General features: G+C 37.8%; 10 protein-coding genes across 10 annotated transcripts; 2 read left to right on the plus strand and 8 right to left on the minus strand. All coding sequences in view use genetic code 12, as the record gives it.

Moving 5' to 3' along the window:
- Positions 1–835: 835 nt before the first annotated feature.
- Positions 836–1,813, minus strand: DEHA2B12980g (DEHA2B12980p; the record flags this gene model as incomplete). Its single annotated transcript, XM_457509.1, has 1 exon — positions 836–1,813. One exon carries the CDS (start codon positions 1,811–1,813, stop codon positions 836–838), a length of 978 nt encoding a protein of 325 aa, XP_457509.2.
- Positions 1,814–2,207: 394 nt separating this feature from the next.
- Positions 2,208–3,502, minus strand: DEHA2B13002g (DEHA2B13002p; the record flags this gene model as incomplete). Its single annotated transcript, XM_457510.1, has 2 exons — positions 2,208–3,401; positions 3,497–3,502. The coding sequence occupies 2 exons, from the start codon at positions 3,500–3,502 to the stop codon at positions 2,208–2,210; spliced, it is 1,200 nt and encodes a 399-aa protein (XP_457510.2).
- A 305-nt stretch (positions 3,503–3,807) lies between these two features.
- Positions 3,808–5,517, minus strand: DEHA2B13024g (DEHA2B13024p; the record flags this gene model as incomplete). Its single annotated transcript, XM_457511.1, has 1 exon — positions 3,808–5,517. One exon carries the CDS (start codon positions 5,515–5,517, stop codon positions 3,808–3,810), a length of 1,710 nt encoding a protein of 569 aa, XP_457511.2.
- A 172-nt stretch (positions 5,518–5,689) lies between these two features.
- DEHA2B13046g (DEHA2B13046p) lies at positions 5,690–6,802 on the minus strand (the record flags this gene model as incomplete). The annotated part of the gene is made up of 1 exon (XM_457512.1): positions 5,690–6,802. One exon carries the CDS (start codon positions 6,800–6,802, stop codon positions 5,690–5,692), a length of 1,113 nt encoding a protein of 370 aa, XP_457512.2.
- A 261-nt stretch (positions 6,803–7,063) lies between these two features.
- DEHA2B13068g (DEHA2B13068p) lies at positions 7,064–8,209 on the minus strand (the record flags this gene model as incomplete). Its single annotated transcript, XM_457513.2, has 1 exon — positions 7,064–8,209. One exon carries the CDS (start codon positions 8,207–8,209, stop codon positions 7,064–7,066), a length of 1,146 nt encoding a protein of 381 aa, XP_457513.2.
- Positions 8,210–8,576: 367 nt separating this feature from the next.
- On the minus strand, positions 8,577–9,440 carry DEHA2B13090g (DEHA2B13090p; the record flags this gene model as incomplete). Its single annotated transcript, XM_457514.1, has 1 exon — positions 8,577–9,440. The coding sequence occupies one exon, from the start codon at positions 9,438–9,440 to the stop codon at positions 8,577–8,579; it is 864 nt and encodes a 287-aa protein (XP_457514.1).
- Positions 9,441–9,680: 240 nt separating this feature from the next.
- Positions 9,681–10,688, minus strand: DEHA2B13112g (DEHA2B13112p; the record flags this gene model as incomplete). Its single annotated transcript, XM_457515.1, has 1 exon — positions 9,681–10,688. One exon carries the CDS (start codon positions 10,686–10,688, stop codon positions 9,681–9,683), a length of 1,008 nt encoding a protein of 335 aa, XP_457515.2.
- A 296-nt stretch (positions 10,689–10,984) lies between these two features.
- On the plus strand, positions 10,985–11,599 carry DEHA2B13134g (DEHA2B13134p; the record flags this gene model as incomplete). The annotated part of the gene is made up of 1 exon (XM_457516.1): positions 10,985–11,599. One exon carries the CDS (start codon positions 10,985–10,987, stop codon positions 11,597–11,599), a length of 615 nt encoding a protein of 204 aa, XP_457516.2.
- Positions 11,600–12,159: 560 nt separating this feature from the next.
- DEHA2B13156g (DEHA2B13156p) lies at positions 12,160–14,166 on the minus strand (the record flags this gene model as incomplete). The annotated part of the gene is made up of 1 exon (XM_002770072.1): positions 12,160–14,166. One exon carries the CDS (start codon positions 14,164–14,166, stop codon positions 12,160–12,162), a length of 2,007 nt encoding a protein of 668 aa, XP_002770118.1.
- Positions 14,167–17,004: 2,838 nt separating this feature from the next.
- Positions 17,005–19,722, plus strand: DEHA2B13178g (DEHA2B13178p; the record flags this gene model as incomplete). Its single annotated transcript, XM_457519.1, has 1 exon — positions 17,005–19,722. One exon carries the CDS (start codon positions 17,005–17,007, stop codon positions 19,720–19,722), a length of 2,718 nt encoding a protein of 905 aa, XP_457519.1.
- Between the last annotated feature and the right edge of the window lie 74 nt (positions 19,723–19,796).

Below are 19,796 nucleotides of genomic sequence, written 5' to 3' on the forward strand. Positions count from 1 at the left end.
AATCCGCACAAATTTTTTAATATTGAATAAAAGGGTACAAACTTTTTATCGAAAGCCTGCAGGGCATGGCGAAATTGGGAATTCAGAAACTTTTGCAGCGGTGCTCCACTAAGACCGTATGCGCAAGACCCTGATATTAAGAAGCAATCTCTTGGGGATAACTAAGGGCAGCAAGCGTCTATGAAATGATTATAAGCTGTTTTTCGTTCTAAAAGTACTTGCATTATAGATTTTAATAAGAGAGGTGTCGCAATGCAAGCTAACCTAAAAACGAGGCGTCGGAAAATTCCGACGGAAATGTAACAATAAACAACAATCGTATCATATACGCCTGGTTGTATGATTACAATGTATCGTGGATAAATATTGCTGTAACTTTCTACTAGGAAGAGCACGTAGACAGAAGAAAGTGCAGATTAGCCAGGGGTGTTCGTGCGTATTTTTCAACACCTTCAATTTGCCGTGTCTCTAGATGCGAACCTCTTTAATGCACAGAAATCCAGGTTTATTGTGCCGTTAATGAAAATTAACAGTATATTCCTCCTGCTGCACAAATAAAAGTCTGCTCAGTCGAAGTATCATCGACGACGTTCCTTCATGTGCTTTTAAAAGGTATTTCGTAATTTTATAAGATAAATGCAATTGTTAAAAAAAAACTGGAAAAGGCCGATTTTCGCAACTTGGTATTGGTAGATAGTTATAGACGAAAGGTTTTTGAGTAATCTTCAAGTCATATATTCAAGTTACTATTTGCGTACATAATAAAGCTTAATAAGATTTAGCACATTTCATAATCATCACTGCACATTCTAATATTAAGCAGTCGTTTAACTCATTAATCGAATTCCTTACTCCAGGTATCACCTTTCCACCATCTAAAACCAATTCCATAACCCCACGAATCAACCAGATATCTAGTAGGATTTTCAACACCAATTTGATACAATTTATCTAATTCATCTTTGGTTAATTGAGGCAATCTGACATTTGTCTTGATTCTTTCGAGATTAGAAGATCTAGGTAAGGTAATTCTTCCTTGGAGAATGTGATAAGCGTTAGTGATTTCATTCACACTTACCTCATATTTTTCTGCCAATTCATTTATGTATGGAAGCTTAAGTACCGGTGCTCCAGGACCACCAACAGGACTATATGCCTCGACCAAGATCTTATGTTTCTGGCAAAAGTCAACTAAGTCTTGTTGTGGTAATTGAGGATGATATTCAATTTGATTAAGAACGGGAACAATCTTCGCCTTTTGCAATAATTTTCTTAGCCTTGGGATCGAGTAATTTGAAACCCCTATTGATCTAGCTTTATTAGTTGCCTTGATATCTTCAAGCTTCTTATATGTTTCAATGAATCCCACCCCATCAACTGGATCGTCATCGTATTTCAAGCTTCCGTCGTCGTTCTTAGGAGCTGCTGGTAAGCCATTTTCATCTCCTGAAAGGCATACGGGCCAATGTTGTAAAAATAAATCCACATATTCAATTCCTAAAGCAGACAATGATTTATCTAAGGATTTTTCAGGACTATGATGGAATGATGGCCAAACCTTGGAAGTGATGAATAAATCTTCACGTTTGTACCCTTCTGCAAATAATACTTTCAATGCTTCCCCAATATATGGCTCAGTACCATAGTACCACGCTGTATCAATATGACGATATCCTGCCCTGACAGCAGTAATAACTTGGTCCTTGACTTCAGCGTTGTCTTCAGGGGGGACAGTTCCTAAACCTAATGCTGGAATTTTATGACCGTCATTCAAGTCGAAGTAGACTTCTGTAGCTAACTTATGTTGTGGCATCGTTCAATTTGAAGTATAATTAATCTTTTCTAATAAATACTAATGAAAAAAGATGAAGTGACAGCTATCAGTTGGGGTTTCACATTTAAATATAGTTCGAAGGCTTACTTAAACAGCAATTCTATTTTGAAAATGCGGAATTGCGACATTGGATTTTGCTTAAGTATGTTGCTTGCTCTACGAATATATGCTGAATGTTGCTCATATTATAGCCAACATTGCTCTACTAAAACGAATGTGATTTTAGCAAAAAATTGTAAATTAGTAATTATGCAGAGGGGTATGAATTGAATCAAATAATCAAGCGTAAGCGATACTTCGAAATAAATGTAGACAGGATAATAATACATGAACTATAGACAATATAGGGAAAATTATAACTTAGACACGGGTTTCAAATTTCCATGTCACCGACAACGTCATTTTCCATTTCATAGTCGTCATCGTCAATCAACGCTTCATCATCGATGTATTCATCCATGTACATATCATCTTCGACGTCAACATCGTCATCTTCTTCACCATCCTTATTACTGTTTGTTTCACCAATATTAGCATTATTGTCATCTCTACTTGTAGATGGATTTCTGTTGCCATTGACCTTTGAGTAGTGAATCTTATTAAGCGCCGTCAAATAAATGAACGAAACTCTCTTCTTCTTCTTATTATATATAAACCAGTAATAGGACCACATAGTTTGATACGGATAATTCAAATCTTCCAAAATTGATTGGTCGGACGGCTGGAATTCGTAAATTTGACAGTTTTCAAAAAGATTAGGGTTCACTGGAGGGGAATTGTTGTCTGGAGATATTGATCCATGCTTCGAAGCAGAAGCCGAAGTGGTGTGTAGAAAACTATTGTGTCTGGACTCATTCGGGGTTGGCAATTTTGAGGGTATAAAATCCATATACACATTCACTGTATCCCATATCCAGTTTAGCAAATCTTCTTTCTTACCAAGCGAGACCATAATGTTGTTGAATCTATGGATTAGATCCTCAGCCGACGCAATTTTGTGAAAATTTTCCGTCGTAGGTTGCAAGTTTGAAAAGTCATGATCCGGATAAGTACTATTCAAAATAGCAATTAAATAGGCGAATGTTTTCCTGGTGGTTACGTTCTTTAAAGGCCCGAATGGCGATTCATCAACATTGGAATTATTTTCAACAGAACCACTGAGAGATTTTGAAAGATTCGAATTCATATTCTGCGACGACGATAACGAACCTTTACTGAAATTTATCAGGGAGCCACTAACACGCCTTTCTCGTTCCGCTATATCAATATAACTACCCCGACGTCCCATCATCGCTTGGTTAATATTGTTTCCAGTGGATGTGGGCGATGCGCTACTTCCAAACAAAGGGTTATTTGAATTCTGAAGTTCACGCTCGAGTGATTGTGACAATTGGTTATCCTCCATTATCTGGTCCAAGTGCTTGTCTATCGTTTTGAATAGTTTTCTGTCCGACCCAATTGGTTTGGTCGTAAATAAGTCACATCCACCTTTTATCACCAAATTATTATCTTGAGACTGAAAGTTCAATTCCTGATTGACCAATTCAATATCCACTTCATCTATAAACTATCGACAACTGTTAATAAAACATGTCTATCATTATAGAACCAGCACCGCGTACGGTCATTACCTCGTGCTTTTTTTAAAAAATTTAAACGTACCTTCATCTTGTGTTATTTAATAGTTGAGTAGATGATGTATAATCTGTTCCGAGGAATAAGAGTATATAATATTTTACCTAGTAATTGCTAGTTTTTGTTTCTAATATTAAGATTCAATCACTGCATTTACAAAATAAACCCGAACATGTTCATTATCTTTGAACTTTCACATTGAACAAAACACGACCCACGTTATCATGAAATTAGTACCATAATTATGTTAAATTGTATACTCAATATAACCCATTCATAAATCTCCAGCTGTCTATATATTTCGAAGAGTAATGTATGCGATGAATTCTTCTGACTCATTATATTTCTGTAATTCCATTTGTAGTTATTTGAAAAGGTATTTTACGATTTTCATTGAACATGCCATTCAGACTTACCAGGTCGTACGGAGAAGCCACTACCTTGACATATCTTTCCACACCCCACCCATCAATAAGCGATTCGACACCATAAATAGTGTTATTCTTTTGATTGTTTTCGGGGGAACTGTTATTGTCAGCTTTGCGTTTGATGCTTCCTTCTGTTTGAGTTGGCAAATTAAAGCCTTCACATAAGGAGTCGTAAGTTAATCTTGATTCCGGATCAACTGGCTGATGCGTGTCCGCTAGAGTAGCTTTGTCTTTGAGTAATGGTCTGTATGTTTTCATTAGCATTAGGCGGGAAACCATATTCTTTCCCCAATGGTAGCCTAGTGTGGGAACGATTTTTTTCGTTTCACAGTTCTCCAATCTATGTAGCTTATCAATAAGGTCTTCCTGGTTTGAGTATTGATCGTCAATAACCGATGCGTTATTATGTTTGCTGTACCGGGGGTCAATCTCGGTTTCGTTTAGAGGTATACTCATCTTTTGTCTTTTGTTTAGATTATTGATCTGATCTATAGATCTCAGAAGTTCGTAATAAGCCAAGTCGGATTCTTTAGAACTGATTATATCTTGATTTTGCAGGAAAAGCTGTTGATGTTTAAATATGGATCTGTTGTCCCAGCCCGAATATTGACCTAATTGGTATTCAAGATTAAGGCTGTCGTCTGCATCTTCATAGATACTTAAATCTGTAATATTCTCGGGGTAATCACTCACTTGGTTCGCTGTTATTACGGCGATATTATTATCCTTAGCGATAGATAGCAAGTGACGATGCAATAACATCAAATATTGGGTTTTAGCAATTCTATTTTGATATTTGGGCGTGGATTTAAAAAATGCTTTAAACTGCTGATCAAGCTTGGTCTTGATTTCTGCATACTCTTTACTATCAGTCAACGCTTCCTCTTGTGCCTTTATATGATCTGTTATGTACATTGTGTTCGTAATAGCTTCTTCCAATCTTAGGTGGTGAGATATGCTATCAATTATAATGGCCCGTACTTTACCTTTCTCCTGAGATAGTTTGACCGGCAATTGTGTGAAAAGAGTATGGTCTTGGTTTTCAATATCCTGGCAATAAATGCAAGAAATGTTGTCCATCAGCACTTTCTTATCCGATTTGGCATTGTAATGATCTATCATGTCGTGTAACCTTCTTGTTTCTAATGGAGATTCTGTTGAAATGTAAATACATTGATTATTTTCGGGATCACCAACCAATTGGGTATATATGCATAGCTGAAGAAGGAGTTGTGACTTTCCACAACCACTTGCTCCAAATATTTCCGTTATTTCACCTAAAGGAATTCCCCCATTCAATTGTCGATCCAAAGCTTCAAGACCAGTTGGAATAAAGTGACATTTGTCTCCTGTTTGCTCTTTGCCGAATCTTTCCTTTAATGAGCATTGTGTGGATGCTTCAGTACATTCTTTCTTTAGAATATTCAAGAATTCCTCTACTTCTCTTATTGATCTCCCCAATTTTTTAGATAACTGAGGGAGATTTGTGCTTGATGAAAAATGAACAGAAGACAAAAGGTCAACAACTGTAAGTCCGTTTGCCTCTATTGCAGAAGTGAGCATAGCAAAGTTACTCCCAATGTCGGCATCATTGGGAGAGAGTTGTTTGAATATATCCATATTTGCTAAGTAGATCTGCTACAATAATTTTTTTTTGACATTTTTCTACGCGTTGCTTAGAATTTACTATTACTCATTAGTCTATTACTGCAAATAATATAAATATCATCTCTATCTAACATACACAAGACTTAAAAATCATAAAGAGGAAAAGGAATATCAAATTTAGATTTTAAGCTAACCCATCGCCAGCTTTAGGAATCATAAAATCTTTTGATTTCAAAAATTTCACTAAGAAACTTGGTACGCTCCAGCCAAATGCTAGTCCAATACCACCTTTTCTAGAAATGGGAACAACAATAGTTGTTTTAGTTGGTGAATATGGCTTGAGTTTAGAATTCTTATTACCAAAGAATTCAAGATCAACAATCGACTCAAAAGTTGCTTTTTGAGCATAGGTTAAGTTTACGATGGTATTTTCACCAACAGAAAGAATATCACCTAAACCTACTATATTGGAATGGCCTTCCACACGGAAATATTTGTCGGTTTTCAAGTATCCACGCGAATCAAGGAACTTTTTATCTAAGAATTCCGAGTTAGGCTTTAAGCCATAAACAGGAATAACGACATCAGCATCATCCGACGAACCATCTTCGAAAATGACCTTAGAACGAGCGCCACTTTCGTCGAAGCTAGTGGACCTTTTGTTATTGACAACCTTAACCCCTAACTCAGTCAATTTATCAGAGGATGCCTTAGACTTGCTTTCGCCTAAAGGTTCAAGTGGACCAGCCAGGCCAGTATACAAAACAATTTCCTTTTCCTTACCATAAAGGAAACCTAATTCACCTGCAGTTTCTACACCCGTTGGACCACCACCTAATATGATAATCTTTTTAGCGCTTTTGGTTGATTTACTCAACTTCTTGATCGAATCAACAGTGTCCTGGTGATCCCCCGACAATCTAAATGCCGCATGATCAGCCTTACAGCCGGAAGCTACAACTAAGTAATCGTACTCAATTGTCAGCTTGCCCAGAGAACTTTCAACACTTAACGAATTATTATCAAAATCGGCAATTTCCACTCTGCCTTGAACAAATTTGTAATTAACGCCCCCTGAATGCTTCTTTAACGTTTCTTCTAATGGGAAAATGGTTTGCTGGATTTTTTCTGGCTCTGCAATTAAACGAGGACTGGCCACAGTAAAAAATGCATGAGTAGATGGTGATATTAAAGTAACACGTACTGACTGATCTTTATGACCAAAAATGGTTTTAGCAGCAAGCACACCGGCATACGACCCACCTATAATCACTATATGTTTTCCTGAATCTGTCATCGAAATATGAGGATAATTACTTCATGAATTTCTATGGGAGTTCCTGTTTATTTTATAGTCCTAATCAAATATCAGCGAGCAGAGAATTACTAATTAACTCCGACAGACGCATACAAATACATCAGTAGCAGATAATAATCAAAAAAAATTATTCCAACATAGGGTCTACTTAGACGTAGATGTATGAATAAGTCGCTGGGAATGGAGAGGATTACACTTTCAAAAAAATAAACAAATATGGAATACATTACAAAGATATAATTAAGCTAACATTTCACTCGCTTTAGGAATCATGAAGTCTTTTGATTTCATAAACTTGATAATGAAACTTGGAAGGCTCCAGCCCAATGCTACACCAACGCCCCAATCTCTAGAAACAGGGACACCTAACGTGGTCTTAATAGGTGAATATGGTTGGAGCTTAGAATTCTTATTACCAAAGAGTTCAAGATCAACTACAGACTCGAAAGCCGCCATTTGCGAGTACTTTATGTTTAGAATAGTATTTTCGCCGATCGAAAGAATATCACCTAAACCTATTACATTATGGTGCCCTTCTACCCGCAAATATTCGTCAGTCTTCAAGTATCCAAGAGAATCGAGGAATTTTACATCTAAGAATTCTGAGTTAGGAGTTAACCCATAAGCAGGGATAACAACATCGGCATCTTCGGATGAACCGTCTTCAAAAACGACCTTAGAGGGAGACCCACTTTCTTCGAAACTCGTGGACTTTTTATTGTTAACAACTTTAACACCTAATTGAGCTAATTTTGAAACAGTTGTGGCGGATTTGCTAGAACCCAATTGTAAGAGAGGACCCGTCAGTCCAGTGTATAATACAATTTCCTTTTCCTTGCCATAAAGATAGCCTAATTCCCCTGCTGTTTCAACACCTGTTGGACCACCACCTAATATGATAATCTTCTTTGCACCTTTGGTTGATCTATTCAACTTCTTGATCGAATCAACAGTATCTTGATGATTACCACCTAGCTTGAATGCCGGAATGTCTGTTCTAGCACCTGTCGCCACAATTAAGTAGTCATAGTTAATTGTTTGTTTGCCCTTGGCGTTTTCCACAATTAAAGAATTATTATTAAAATTAGAGGAAACCACGTTCCCTAAAACAAATCTATAATCTACTCCATTTGAGTATTTCTTCAACGTTTTTTCAACTGGGAACAAGGTTTTATCAATTTTCTCTGGTTCCACAATTAACCGTGATGTACTCACATTAAAATATGCATTTGTAGAAGATGATATTAAAGTGACATTAACTGATTGATCTTTACGACCAAAGATTGATTTAGCTGCAAAAATACCAGCGTATGAACCGCCAATAATAACTATATGTTTTGAAGAATCTGTCATTTTTTGCAATTTCAGGTACGAGTTTGTAGGCATGAATCGGACTATCGCGCGTTTATGATCGTATTTATTCGAGATGCTTAGAAATGGACAACTTTCATTTATAAAAATTAATAATTATCTCCGTCGGATCAGGGCACTAATAGAGAATTATCCGAATACTTAAAGTGAACGAATATATGCCAATGGAACTGCCATTGACGTTTTGCAATTTGCCTGTTGGGCATGCTTAGAAATAAGTGTGGTTAGATGACTAACTTGACAAATCAAAATTGCACGGCTCATTTTAGCTCTTCTAATTCGTAAGTGTTCAGCCATTCTACTGTCAAAAGAGTCGAATAATTTTATTTATTTATCTCGCAGATATACTGGATACAAATTATTTACATTAACTTTAAATAAATTAATGAGCACCAGAGATGAAGAACCATTTGTCAACGGACTTATCAATTGGAGCAGCTGGTTGAACGGAAGCTGGTGGGACACCACTGGCAGCAGCTTCAGAGAAGGTTTGGGTAGATGACAAGGTGGTGTTATCTAAGGAGATACCCTTAGAGTCAGCAGTTTCACCTTTAATTAACTTTTCCCAAGCTTCACTACATTCGTTGATAATTTCTTCGGCGTACTTCTTGTTCTTACATTCACCGGAGAAAGCGAATTGGTTTTCTGGCTTACCATCTGGAATCTTGTAGATTCTGAACCATTCGTTGGTGGCTCTCAATAAACCTGGCAAGTGGGTTTCGACATCTTCGATGTCATTTAACTTTGAAGCCAATGGGTCATTGACATCGATGACAATGATCTTCCAGTCGGTTTCACCTTCATCTAATAAAGCCATGACACCTAAAACCTTGACTTGCTTGACTTGACCGACGTATCCGACTTGTTCACCAATTTCACAAACATCTAAAGGATCGTTATCACCCTTAGCCTTGGTTTCTGGGTGGACTTGGTTTGGATCTTCCCAGGTTTGTGGGAAAGCACCGTAGTTGTGAATGTAACCGTGGTGTGGGAAACAGTTACGGACAAATCTCAATTTACCCTTCTTGGTATCTTGGAGAATTGGGTTTAATTTTTCTTCCTTGGAGATTTCTAACTTGGCGTTAGTCCATCTTGGGACCTCAACAATCATGTTTAAAACAGTCTTTTCTTCATTAGCGTATAATGGAATATCGTGAAATGGAGAGACTGGCTTTCCATTTTGTTCAATGAAGACTCTGTAGTCTAAAGTGTTTGGGGCACCAATTTGACGAGCTGTAAAAGACATTTTTATTTCTTAAATTCGATTAATTGAATAGAGAGAAGGCAAAATTAAAGGTATCAAGTGAAAAATCAAGTATAGCTTTCGGTATTTCGTCGATCTACGTGGGATGTTACCCGCAGCACGTGTAATTATGTAATGACTACGTGGATTCTTTTTTTTGGTTGCAGACTACCTTTTTGTTAATACCGAAGGATGCAATGATCATACCACAGGGAAACGCTTGGTATTAGTTCCTATTGGAAGCTACTGAATGTGTTGTTTGATTTTTCTCAAAATATACTCATTAGGACACGAATCTACGATATTCATTTCTGATTTCTTGAATAGGACCAAACCTCTAGTAAGCTCTCTGTGCCATTTGTCCAATTCCTTCGCTTCCAGAACGGGTCTTTGTAGGAGCTTGATGTCCCTAATAAAATTACTCATCATTCTCCAATCTCTAACCGATATATCTAGCCACCCACTAGCATACTCCGTTAAAAATACCCCCGCGAACGTTAGCAGCGGACATAGCATCGCATCGAAGTTTTTGGCGTATTTGTAGTTTTTGCAGATGCTCAAGCCGTACACATCGGAATCCATGAACGCCAATATTGGCACATCGGGATATAATTGGCCCAAATTCCCCACAAACCGCTTCGTGAGGTTATCAGGGAAACCCTTGCCCGTCACGGCAATCAAATTGACGTCTATATTCTGGATATACTTACAGAACGACTTGAAAATCGCCTCTTTTTCAATCACTACAATGCCCTTCGGAGGCTCCATGGCCTCCAAGTCGTTCGTTCTGGGAATCAACACCGGCTCGTCCAAGTCCCACGCCACCCCCGCACGTCTGAACCGCATATTGCCAAACATAAGCCCTTTCTGCGACGCAAATATCTTGAGGTCCCTTTCGGCGCACATCCCTAGCGACCCCACGATGCATTCAATCAATTCATTGGCAAACGGCTGCGATTTCTGAAACAACCCGACATCCTGGTAGTACACATCTCTCTTCGTGGTTGTCCGATCCTGCACGAGGTTAACAATCATCGTCTTCAAAACCTTGATTACCGCCGCGAAACGTCTCGCTTCCAACTCGCAGCCGCCCAATTGTCCCACCTCGTAACTTTTACTGTTTCCGCCAAACGTCCTCTTACGGCTCCTACAATACGGTTTGTGGAATACAAACACGATATCTCCACCAATATTACTTTGAATTTGGTTCCATACTCCAATTAGTTTTTGCAACGGTGATCTATACCGCATTAATATTTGATGTCATAATAGTTTAATTTTCACAAAAAAAAGGTCTGTCATACGTTGGTTGCACATCTGGATAGAAATATACCCTAATCGGCTTAATTACATAGGTCTTATACTTCATTGGGTATTGTGAATTTGATCGTAAAAGAGCCAAGAGTTACCTTGTTTTATCGAATGAGAAATCAGACGAGAGAAAAAATTGAGACTGTGCCCGGCTCAAAGAATAAATGATCCCTATAAGAAATATAAAAAAGGGTCCGAAATCCGTATATAAATTCTAGGTGACATAGGGTATCAATATGTACTTAGAGAACGTTTATAAGAGAGACTGGGAAGATAATTCGTGGACAGGAGGAGGTGGTGCAAGATGGGCATTTTTTGCTGTGTTTATTGTGCTCATCCTTATAGTGGTGTTGGGTACTATTCGAGTGAATAAAAAACGGTCCCAACAGGGAATTCAGCCAATATATGGGACTCGTTGGATGACACCTCCGTCGTACGTGCAATCTCAGACACAATATAACCAACCGAACACTAGGGACCCCGATATGCCTACAAATTATGTTCCAGCGTACTCGGCCGAAGCCACCGAATACGATATGGGATACTACGACAATAGTGGCAAATTCCATGCTAATCCAAATGCTAAGTCACAGACACAGGCTGAGACGACAGACGTTACATATCCTGAAAGTGCACATCATCGGCTGACAAGTGGGGCTGCTGGGGCACCGGTGGGCCGGATACCTACGCTCCACGAAGAGAGCGATGAGAATGAGGACGGGGACTTGTACAGACCGCCACCAGGGCCACCACCGTTTGCCGGTCGTTCGGAGACGACAGGAACAGTAGCATCGGATCCTCCTACAATACCAGGGCAATTTCCTACTAACGAGAGGGCCACAGGAAATTAACCGTTAGAGTGCTGGAACACTATATTGCGAAGTGAATAGAGCGCCATTTATACACGAATACAGCCCTATTGAAACAAATATCCGATGCCCATGGTATGCTGGTGGAATGAACCCGGATAATATACTGTGGGTCTAGACGAGAGGTGCGATGTTTTATGAAACAGTTACAGAAAAGCCAACGACAACCTTTGAATTCATCCTGGTTGTTTGCGTCCGTGATCAGGATTTTGTTAAAGGGTACCTATCCGCTGTCGCAATATGCATAGTCATACTTTATAGTTCTTAATTAAATCAATAATTCGATGTAATATGTAGACAGAAATTTTGGCGTTGATCGCCAAACGGACATAATAATGCAAAATGTTTATTGTGGTAAAAGATATATAGAATTGAAAAAATGAAATACCCAGTGCTTATTGATCTGAACGGTGTATTGGAAAATCATAGTAGTAATTGTTGACCTACACCCTTCATATAAGCAAATTGATATATATGAGGCACAACTTCACACATGAACTTTTAGCTCAGGCCCATTATTTGACCATTATTCCGTGGTCTTGTCACATCACCTCTACTCCCCGATTGCCTTCGATTGCAGGGACATTGACAGACATTGTTAAGCCTTCCATAGCTAAGCCTGATTTATGACGTTTGATATGGCCCCAGAATCTACGTACGTCTTCCTTGGAAACAATTTGAAGACCCAATGAAGATGGAGTAACCCATTCATTAGCAGTTCCAGCTGCCCTATTTTTGTTACCCGCTGCATCTAATACAGATGTACCAAGGACGTTCACTTTAACTTCAGTTACGGGATGATTACCAGGAACAAAGAAATTTGGAAGATCAACAAAATGTCTTGATCTTCTGGTCATATCTTTAATCAAGACGCCTTCAACTTTGTCATCGATACCATTTGTTAAAACATGGGACCAAGAATTGTTATTAGGACTAAAGTATTTTGTATAATTCACATTAGAACTGAAAACATTGATAGACAAATCGTAGCCTGCAATTCTGGCTGCCCATCCCATTTTCCAAGCATCGACGAAGCTGTAAATGGCCCCCTTACGTGTACGTCTTAAAGGCTCCGGCAACACAAAGTTACCAGAATAGGGATTTGCTTCGTCAAATACGGCCAACAGATAAACCAAATATGGCGATCCAACAAAAGGAATCCCTGTGGACAAGATATGATTATCCTTGATCAAATAACCATTAGGTTCAAGTATAACAGCTGGAACCTCCCATGTCTCATTTATATTGACAAGCTCTGGATAAAAGACGTATACGTCACCCATACCATTCAATGGGGCGTCCAACCCAGTTGCTAATGAAACGGCCGACGCAAAAAACGTTTCTGGGGTTAAGAATAACGTATCATCGAAACTCGATTTATCTTCTCCGATCAAAAGCGATGCCTTTGCATCTCTAACAGCTAATCCAATATTTAAAGTCGATGCTAACATCATGCCGTAAGTGAATAACAATTCAGGTTTGGCGATCAAGGCAGCCCAGTCTTCTAACGCTTTCGCTTGGATGAATGCGGCCTCACCCGAGTTCAAGAATGGATATCTACCACGTACAGATCCAAACTTAGGTAAATGAACTTCAGGTACATGTGTTAACCAGGTCATACCTTCGGCAGTATCAGGATACACGGTCAACATAACTTGAGCAACAATATTAGTTGCAGTATAGAATTGGTTGTAGAGGTTGTTGTGAGTGACATACTTACGCAAGGCACTCCAGATTACTCTTGATTTAGGTAAGTAGTAAGTTGGAGCAGTTCCCTCAGCATCTAACCATTCATTCAAAGAAGAAATAGGGTTTCTGTATCTGTACATGATTTTTTCTGCCAAGCGAGGAGTGTAGAAGTCTAACTTATAATTTGTTTGAGGCTTCCATTCACCGGTCATCATCAAAACAACCTTGGCTTCCTCTTCGGTAAGTGGCCTCAAATCGATATGTGGATCATCAGTGACAGGCAAAAATTCGGTCATTGGATTCCAGTATGGGTAACTCTCATCAGCCCTTCTACCAGGCCAAGTCCAATCAACTGCCTTATCTTCAAGTAGCAAAGTGTCATTCAAATCGATGATAACATGTCCATCATCATACACCGGAAACTTACCGGTTGATAGCTTAGAACGTTCGTCGAGATCGGATAAAATGTAGAATCTTAGCAAATTGACCAACAAGGCTACGTGATTATCATACCATCTCCAGCCAGCAACATTGTATGCATGCCCTGCAATTATATTGCTTTGAAAACCGGCCAGGTTTTTCAATTCTTGGAAAACATTATCTGTAGAAATTGCTCCGTCCAATGTTAAGTACTTTTTGTTGAGCCCATCCAACGACGATTCTACTTCCGACATACTTGTCAAAACCTTACCGACCCAAGTATAATCCTGAGAAGCAGTCAAGCTACGAGAAAATGTTAAGTCATCGTACTTGAAATCAACACGGATACGACTCATGGTACTTGCAGTCCCATCTGTTTGTTGGGAATGATAAAGATTGTTCTTTCCCTTAGAATTTAATTGATTAACGAATTTCAACATTGCGATCTTTGATGATGTGGTTCTTGTTAATGTTTGTATGAATTATGGCTTATATGTTAAAAAAACCATACACAAAATTTGTAGATGGGGGTTGTATTGAATAAATAAACAAGAAGTTTAGACGAATAGTTGAACCCGCGCGTAAGAATTTGTTGTGACATTATTTACCCGACCATGGTAGAATTAAACCCTGCACTGTTACGAACCAGTATACTCTTTATTCGAATATAAGTGGTCAATGTATGGGATAGCTGCACTGCAAGGTACTGCTATAATTACTGGATTTCTATGTTTATGACTATATGGTTACTTTGAACGAAGAATTTCCCATCTAACATGAAAAGAGGATTTTGCATGCTTCTTGCATTGCTTGATGTTCTGCTAAACGCACTCTTACTGCTCTAAGAGCTCTTTTTTTTTAGTTCTCAACTACGAGGTTGGATAGAAAAAGCCTTATTAGGCTTCTTATTGAATAAATGATTTGCTTCGGCTCATACTAAGACGTAGATGAAAACCCTCTGGTTGCTTTTATTATACGATTGCCCTAAAGTAAGCAAGATCAGTACCACCCTATATATTTATAATTTCTCATGTTGTATATCCCATTAGTTGAACTTTTCTACGATTTAGTACTATGATAATGCGCATAATGATTTCATACTGAGGTCGTTGCATGTTGAACTTTGAATCATCGTCCTCAATATTTATGATTAACCCGAATTGAGATGTGAAGTTTTGCATATATTTGTATTTATCATCAAAATGTCACTGGTATCGGTAACAACCGGATTCGCTATTTGAATATTATTCTTCTCTCACTAAAAAAGTTTTTTTTTATTTCAAGCGCAAGGGACGTGAACTTCTGCTGCATTCAGACCGAGTTGTAATAATTATTCTCTCGTATGATTTGAGAATTGTAATAAGAGACAGGGAAATTAAACTATCAAGTGACTGCTTTCAATCTGAAATGGCTACATATCATTCATGTATTGTGATAATTTTAAAGTTATTGAGCTTCTGATAATCTTTTTGACATATTTTTTACGTACCAAGAACTTACGCGAAAAGACTTGAATACATTTGATCTATGGATGTCACCAAAACAGGCATAAGATTATAATGTTTTTTTTCAAGATCATGCTTCTTTTTTTGTCGCAATAGAAACCATAAGTGCTTCCTATAGCCAACGGAAGATGGTAAACAATACAGTCGTATGGAAGTAATAGTAAGAAATTGATCTCATACTATGAACCTATATTGAATGGATAACTTTGAATACAAATCCAACGATGATAATACAAGGTTATAAATTCGTTTTATTGTTCAGTAAGTAGGAAAGAGAAGCCTGGGCTAAATCATTTACCTAGTGCTTCATGAGTATGATTGCATAGTTCAGCCAACTTCTATCATTGTAGTTTCAAATGGAGGGTAGATTAGGAAATTATTTAAGATTGGCTCATCACACCATTATCTACTCCAGGTCAAATGAATATGTTTCTTATATCGTATTTTTGCTATTTTTATAGATGCTTCATATATTTTGCTGACCTTTTTTGGCATTCTGCATCCTTGATGGTGTATTTCGTAAGTAATACGTTCCCTATCACGCCAAATAGTAGAAGTAATCCAAGATTTTGTGTGCTTGTGTTACTCCGTTTTTTACATTCTAGATAACATTACTCAGTATATGCTATCGCGTTGGACCAATTAATCTTCAGATTCTCTTAACATCTCATTTACAGCTTGGACAATATTGCAGTACGTCTGTTTACGTTTAAGCGGCTCATATAACTACAGTTTAAAATACTTGCTAACGAAGAACACGGAATACACGTGTAGCACAGACTATCTGGCGTAAAATGTAAAACCCAAATATGACACTATTACCGTGGTTATATTCAACAGAAGACCGGCCTTATACCCGGAGCCAATACCTTCTACGCTCTTCTGTTAGCTTTCCAGTAACTTAATCGTATTCAAACGCCTCGCCCGAAAATCCGACGCTATTATGTTCACAATATCTAAACAAACACCGCGACTTGCGTCACCGTGTTCACCACAAATGCCGAATCCCACTTAGTATACATACTACAATAATAAACCGTCGACAATTTTAACAGTTCATGCGTATTTGACGCAAACAAGTCACGATTGGTATTACTGAAATACACGTATTGTACGAAAAGTAGCATCAAAAACACTGTTAGCAGAAAAATATCGCGAAATACATGAGAGAAAAATTTTAAAGAACTCCGTCATAAAATCTCCATGATAACTATGCCTCCCCATGTGAACATCTATATATGTCTCACAACATACCGTGGTCATCTAGATCATCGATTAGCCATCGGCGATGTTTATGGTCACTTGATTCCCTTTGGAAGATAATTATTTCTTCATAACAATACCGATACTGCATAGCCAGAATATTTGCTCTACCCATGCTTCGATATCTCATGTAAATGAAGATTCTGTATGACATCATACTCATCGGGCGCATGTCTTCTAAAGTTGCTCATTACCAGCATCGTGTTTGTACTGAAAAACTTATGTACACACCACATATGCCAGCCTCTGCTTAGAACCAATAAGAAGATCGTGTCAAACGGTGCCTGTTTGTTCAGCATCGGTCCACATGACTACAATTGCTTAAGCCGTGCCATGAACAGCTTTGTGAAGAATTTCATATGATATTAGAGGAATTGTATTGTTTGAAAACATATGCTCTGCTATTGTTCCTTATTGCTCATCAATTCGTGACTTTTAAAAAATACATATAAGAGCAATTGGTTGTTATTTTTATTTATTCAGTTTATAAGACCAATTGACTTATTAAAGATGGCTAGTAGTGACGACGCAGCTGACACATCTGTGTCTACATTTATTTCCACGTTAATACCAACATTGGTTATTGCTATTATATTTTATTTAGCATTCATTGGTATCAGAAAGAAACAACAAAGAGTTTATGAACCAAGAAATGTTGTCGAAACCGTGTCGCCAGACTTGAAGCCTGGTGAATCTCCAGCTGGATTTTTTGGATGGGTATCCTTTTTATTACACAAGCCAGAAACATATATTATTCAACAGGCCGGTGTTGATGGCTACTTTTTTATTAGATTTCTTTTCGAATTCGCGACTATTTGTTTGATGGGATGCTGTATTTTATGGCCAATTTTGTTCCCTATAAATGCAACAGGTGGTAACGGTAACGAGGGATTTAATATTTTATCATATTCTAATGTTAAAGATAAGAATAGATTCTTCGCTCAGATTTTCTTGAGTTGGGTCTTCTTTGGTGCTGTATTATTTTTGATTTACCGTGAATTAGTCTATTACACCACCTTTAGACATGCTCTTCAAACAACTCCTTTATACGATTCATTATTGTCTTCAAGAACCTTGTTATTAACTGAAGTTCCTGAAAACTTATTGAAGGAAACTGAGTTGAGAGGTTTCTTTCCTACTGCCACTAATGTGTGGTATGCTCGTGATTACACTGAATTAACTAAAAAGGTCAAGGAAAGAAATAAGCTTACCAGCAAGTATGAAGGTACTTTGAACAAGACAATTACGAAGGCTGTCAAAATCAGAAACAAGGCATTGAAAAAGAACAAGGAACCTCCTTTACCAGCTGATGATTTAGACAAATACTTGAAGGATGGTAAGAAAAGACCAAGTCATAAGTTGAAATTCTTAATCGGTAAGAAGGTTGATACTTTGACTTATTGTCCTGAAAGATTAGGAGAATTAAACACTGAGGTCAAGAAAGATCAGGCTCAACATAATGCTAACACTCAAATTCCATCTGTTTTCATTGAATTCCCAACGCAATTAGAATTGCAAAAAGCCTACCAAGCTATTCCTTATAACAAGGAATTAGGAAGCTCTAAGAGATTTACAGGTTTGACCCCAGACGATGTGATCTGGGAAAATTTACATTTGACATCTTCGAAAAGGAGAGTCAAGAAGATAATCGCTTCTACCGTGTTAACTTTGATGATTATTTTCTGGTGTATTCCTGTTGCTGTTGTTGGTGCTATTTCTAATATTAATACTTTAATTGAATATGCACCATGGTTAGAATTTATCAACAATTTACCTTCTAAACTTTTAGGTCTTATTACTGGTCTTTTGCCTGTCGTTGCTTTGGCTGTTTTGATGTCTTTGATTCCACCTTTCATTAAGAAAATGGGTAAAGTTAGCGGTTGTATGACTGTTCAACAAGTGGAGTCCTATTGTCAAGCTTGGTTTTATGCATTTAATGTTGTACAAGTATTTTTGGTCATGGCTTTATGTTCGTCTTCTATGTCAGCTGTTCCTGCTATTGTTGGAGATCCATCTTCTCTTATGCCATTGTTGGCCGAGAAATTACCTGCATCGTCAAATTTCTATATAGCTTACTTTTGCTTACAAGGTTTAACGATTACTTCCGGTTTATTATTGCAGATTGTTGCGTTGATCTTATCTAAAATCTTGGGTAGAATTTTAGATGGTACGCCAAGAGCTAAATGGAACCGTTGGAATACTTTAGGTCAACCGTTCTGGTCAATTATTTACCCTAATTATCAATTATTATGTGTAATTGCATTTTCGTATGCTATAATTGCTCCATTAATTTTAGGGTTTGCGTTTGTTACTTTCGTATTCCTTTATTGTGTTTACATGTATACGTTAGTCCACGTTTTACAACCAAACAAGACAGATGCTCGTGGTAGAAACTATCCAAGTGCATTATTACAATTATTTGTTGGACTCTATTTAGCTGAAATTTGTCTTACTGCAATGTTTGTTTTCGGTAAGAATTGGGCTGCTGTCGCTTTAGAAGGTATTATGATTGGGGTTACTGCTCTTTGCCATATCTACTATAAATGGAAGTTCTTACCATTATGGGATGTTGTTCCTGTATCTGCTATTAGATATACTGCTGGTGATGGAACATACCAATATCCAATGCATGACCAAGGCCGTAAGGAAATTAAGATTGAAGGTGAAAACTACTGGCAAGGTGGAAATCAATTGGGCTTAACAGGTGACCACGATCAACAAGTGTTACCTAACATTCATGAAAAGGATGCCTACTTGGCAACTGGTTCTGATTCACTCATTAATGATGGTACTAACCAATCTAAGGTAACTACTGACTCTAAGCAACCAATCAATAGAAATAATGTTGTTGACGAGAAGGCGATTGAAAGCTCTGGAATAAGGAATAATGTTCCTACTTCTAAGCCAGAAGGCTCTGCAATTACAAGATTCTTCAAGCCTAAGTTACAATCGTTTGACTTTGTTAGAGATAACATGCCACAAGCATATTTCAACTACATTGAGTACAATCCTGATTTTATTAGAAACGCTTATGAAGATCCTGTTGTTAATGACGAAGAGCCACACATCTGGATCGCTAGAGACGAAATGGGATTATCTGAAATTGAAAAGAACAAGGCTTTAGAAAACGGAGTCGATGTTTCAGACGACAATGCTATTTACAACGAGAAGGGTGAACTTATTTACACTGGAGCTCCACCTTCGTATGAAGAAGCTTTGAAGGTCTAATGTTGTATTCTAATGTTCGCGTTGTCTGTTTTAATATCGAAGACAATTATATAGTACTTTAATTTTGATTTATT

Source organism: Debaryomyces hansenii (assembly GCF_000006445.2).
Source record: "Debaryomyces hansenii CBS767 chromosome B complete sequence".
Taxonomy (NCBI): Eukaryota; Fungi; Ascomycota; class Pichiomycetes; order Serinales; family Debaryomycetaceae; genus Debaryomyces; species Debaryomyces hansenii.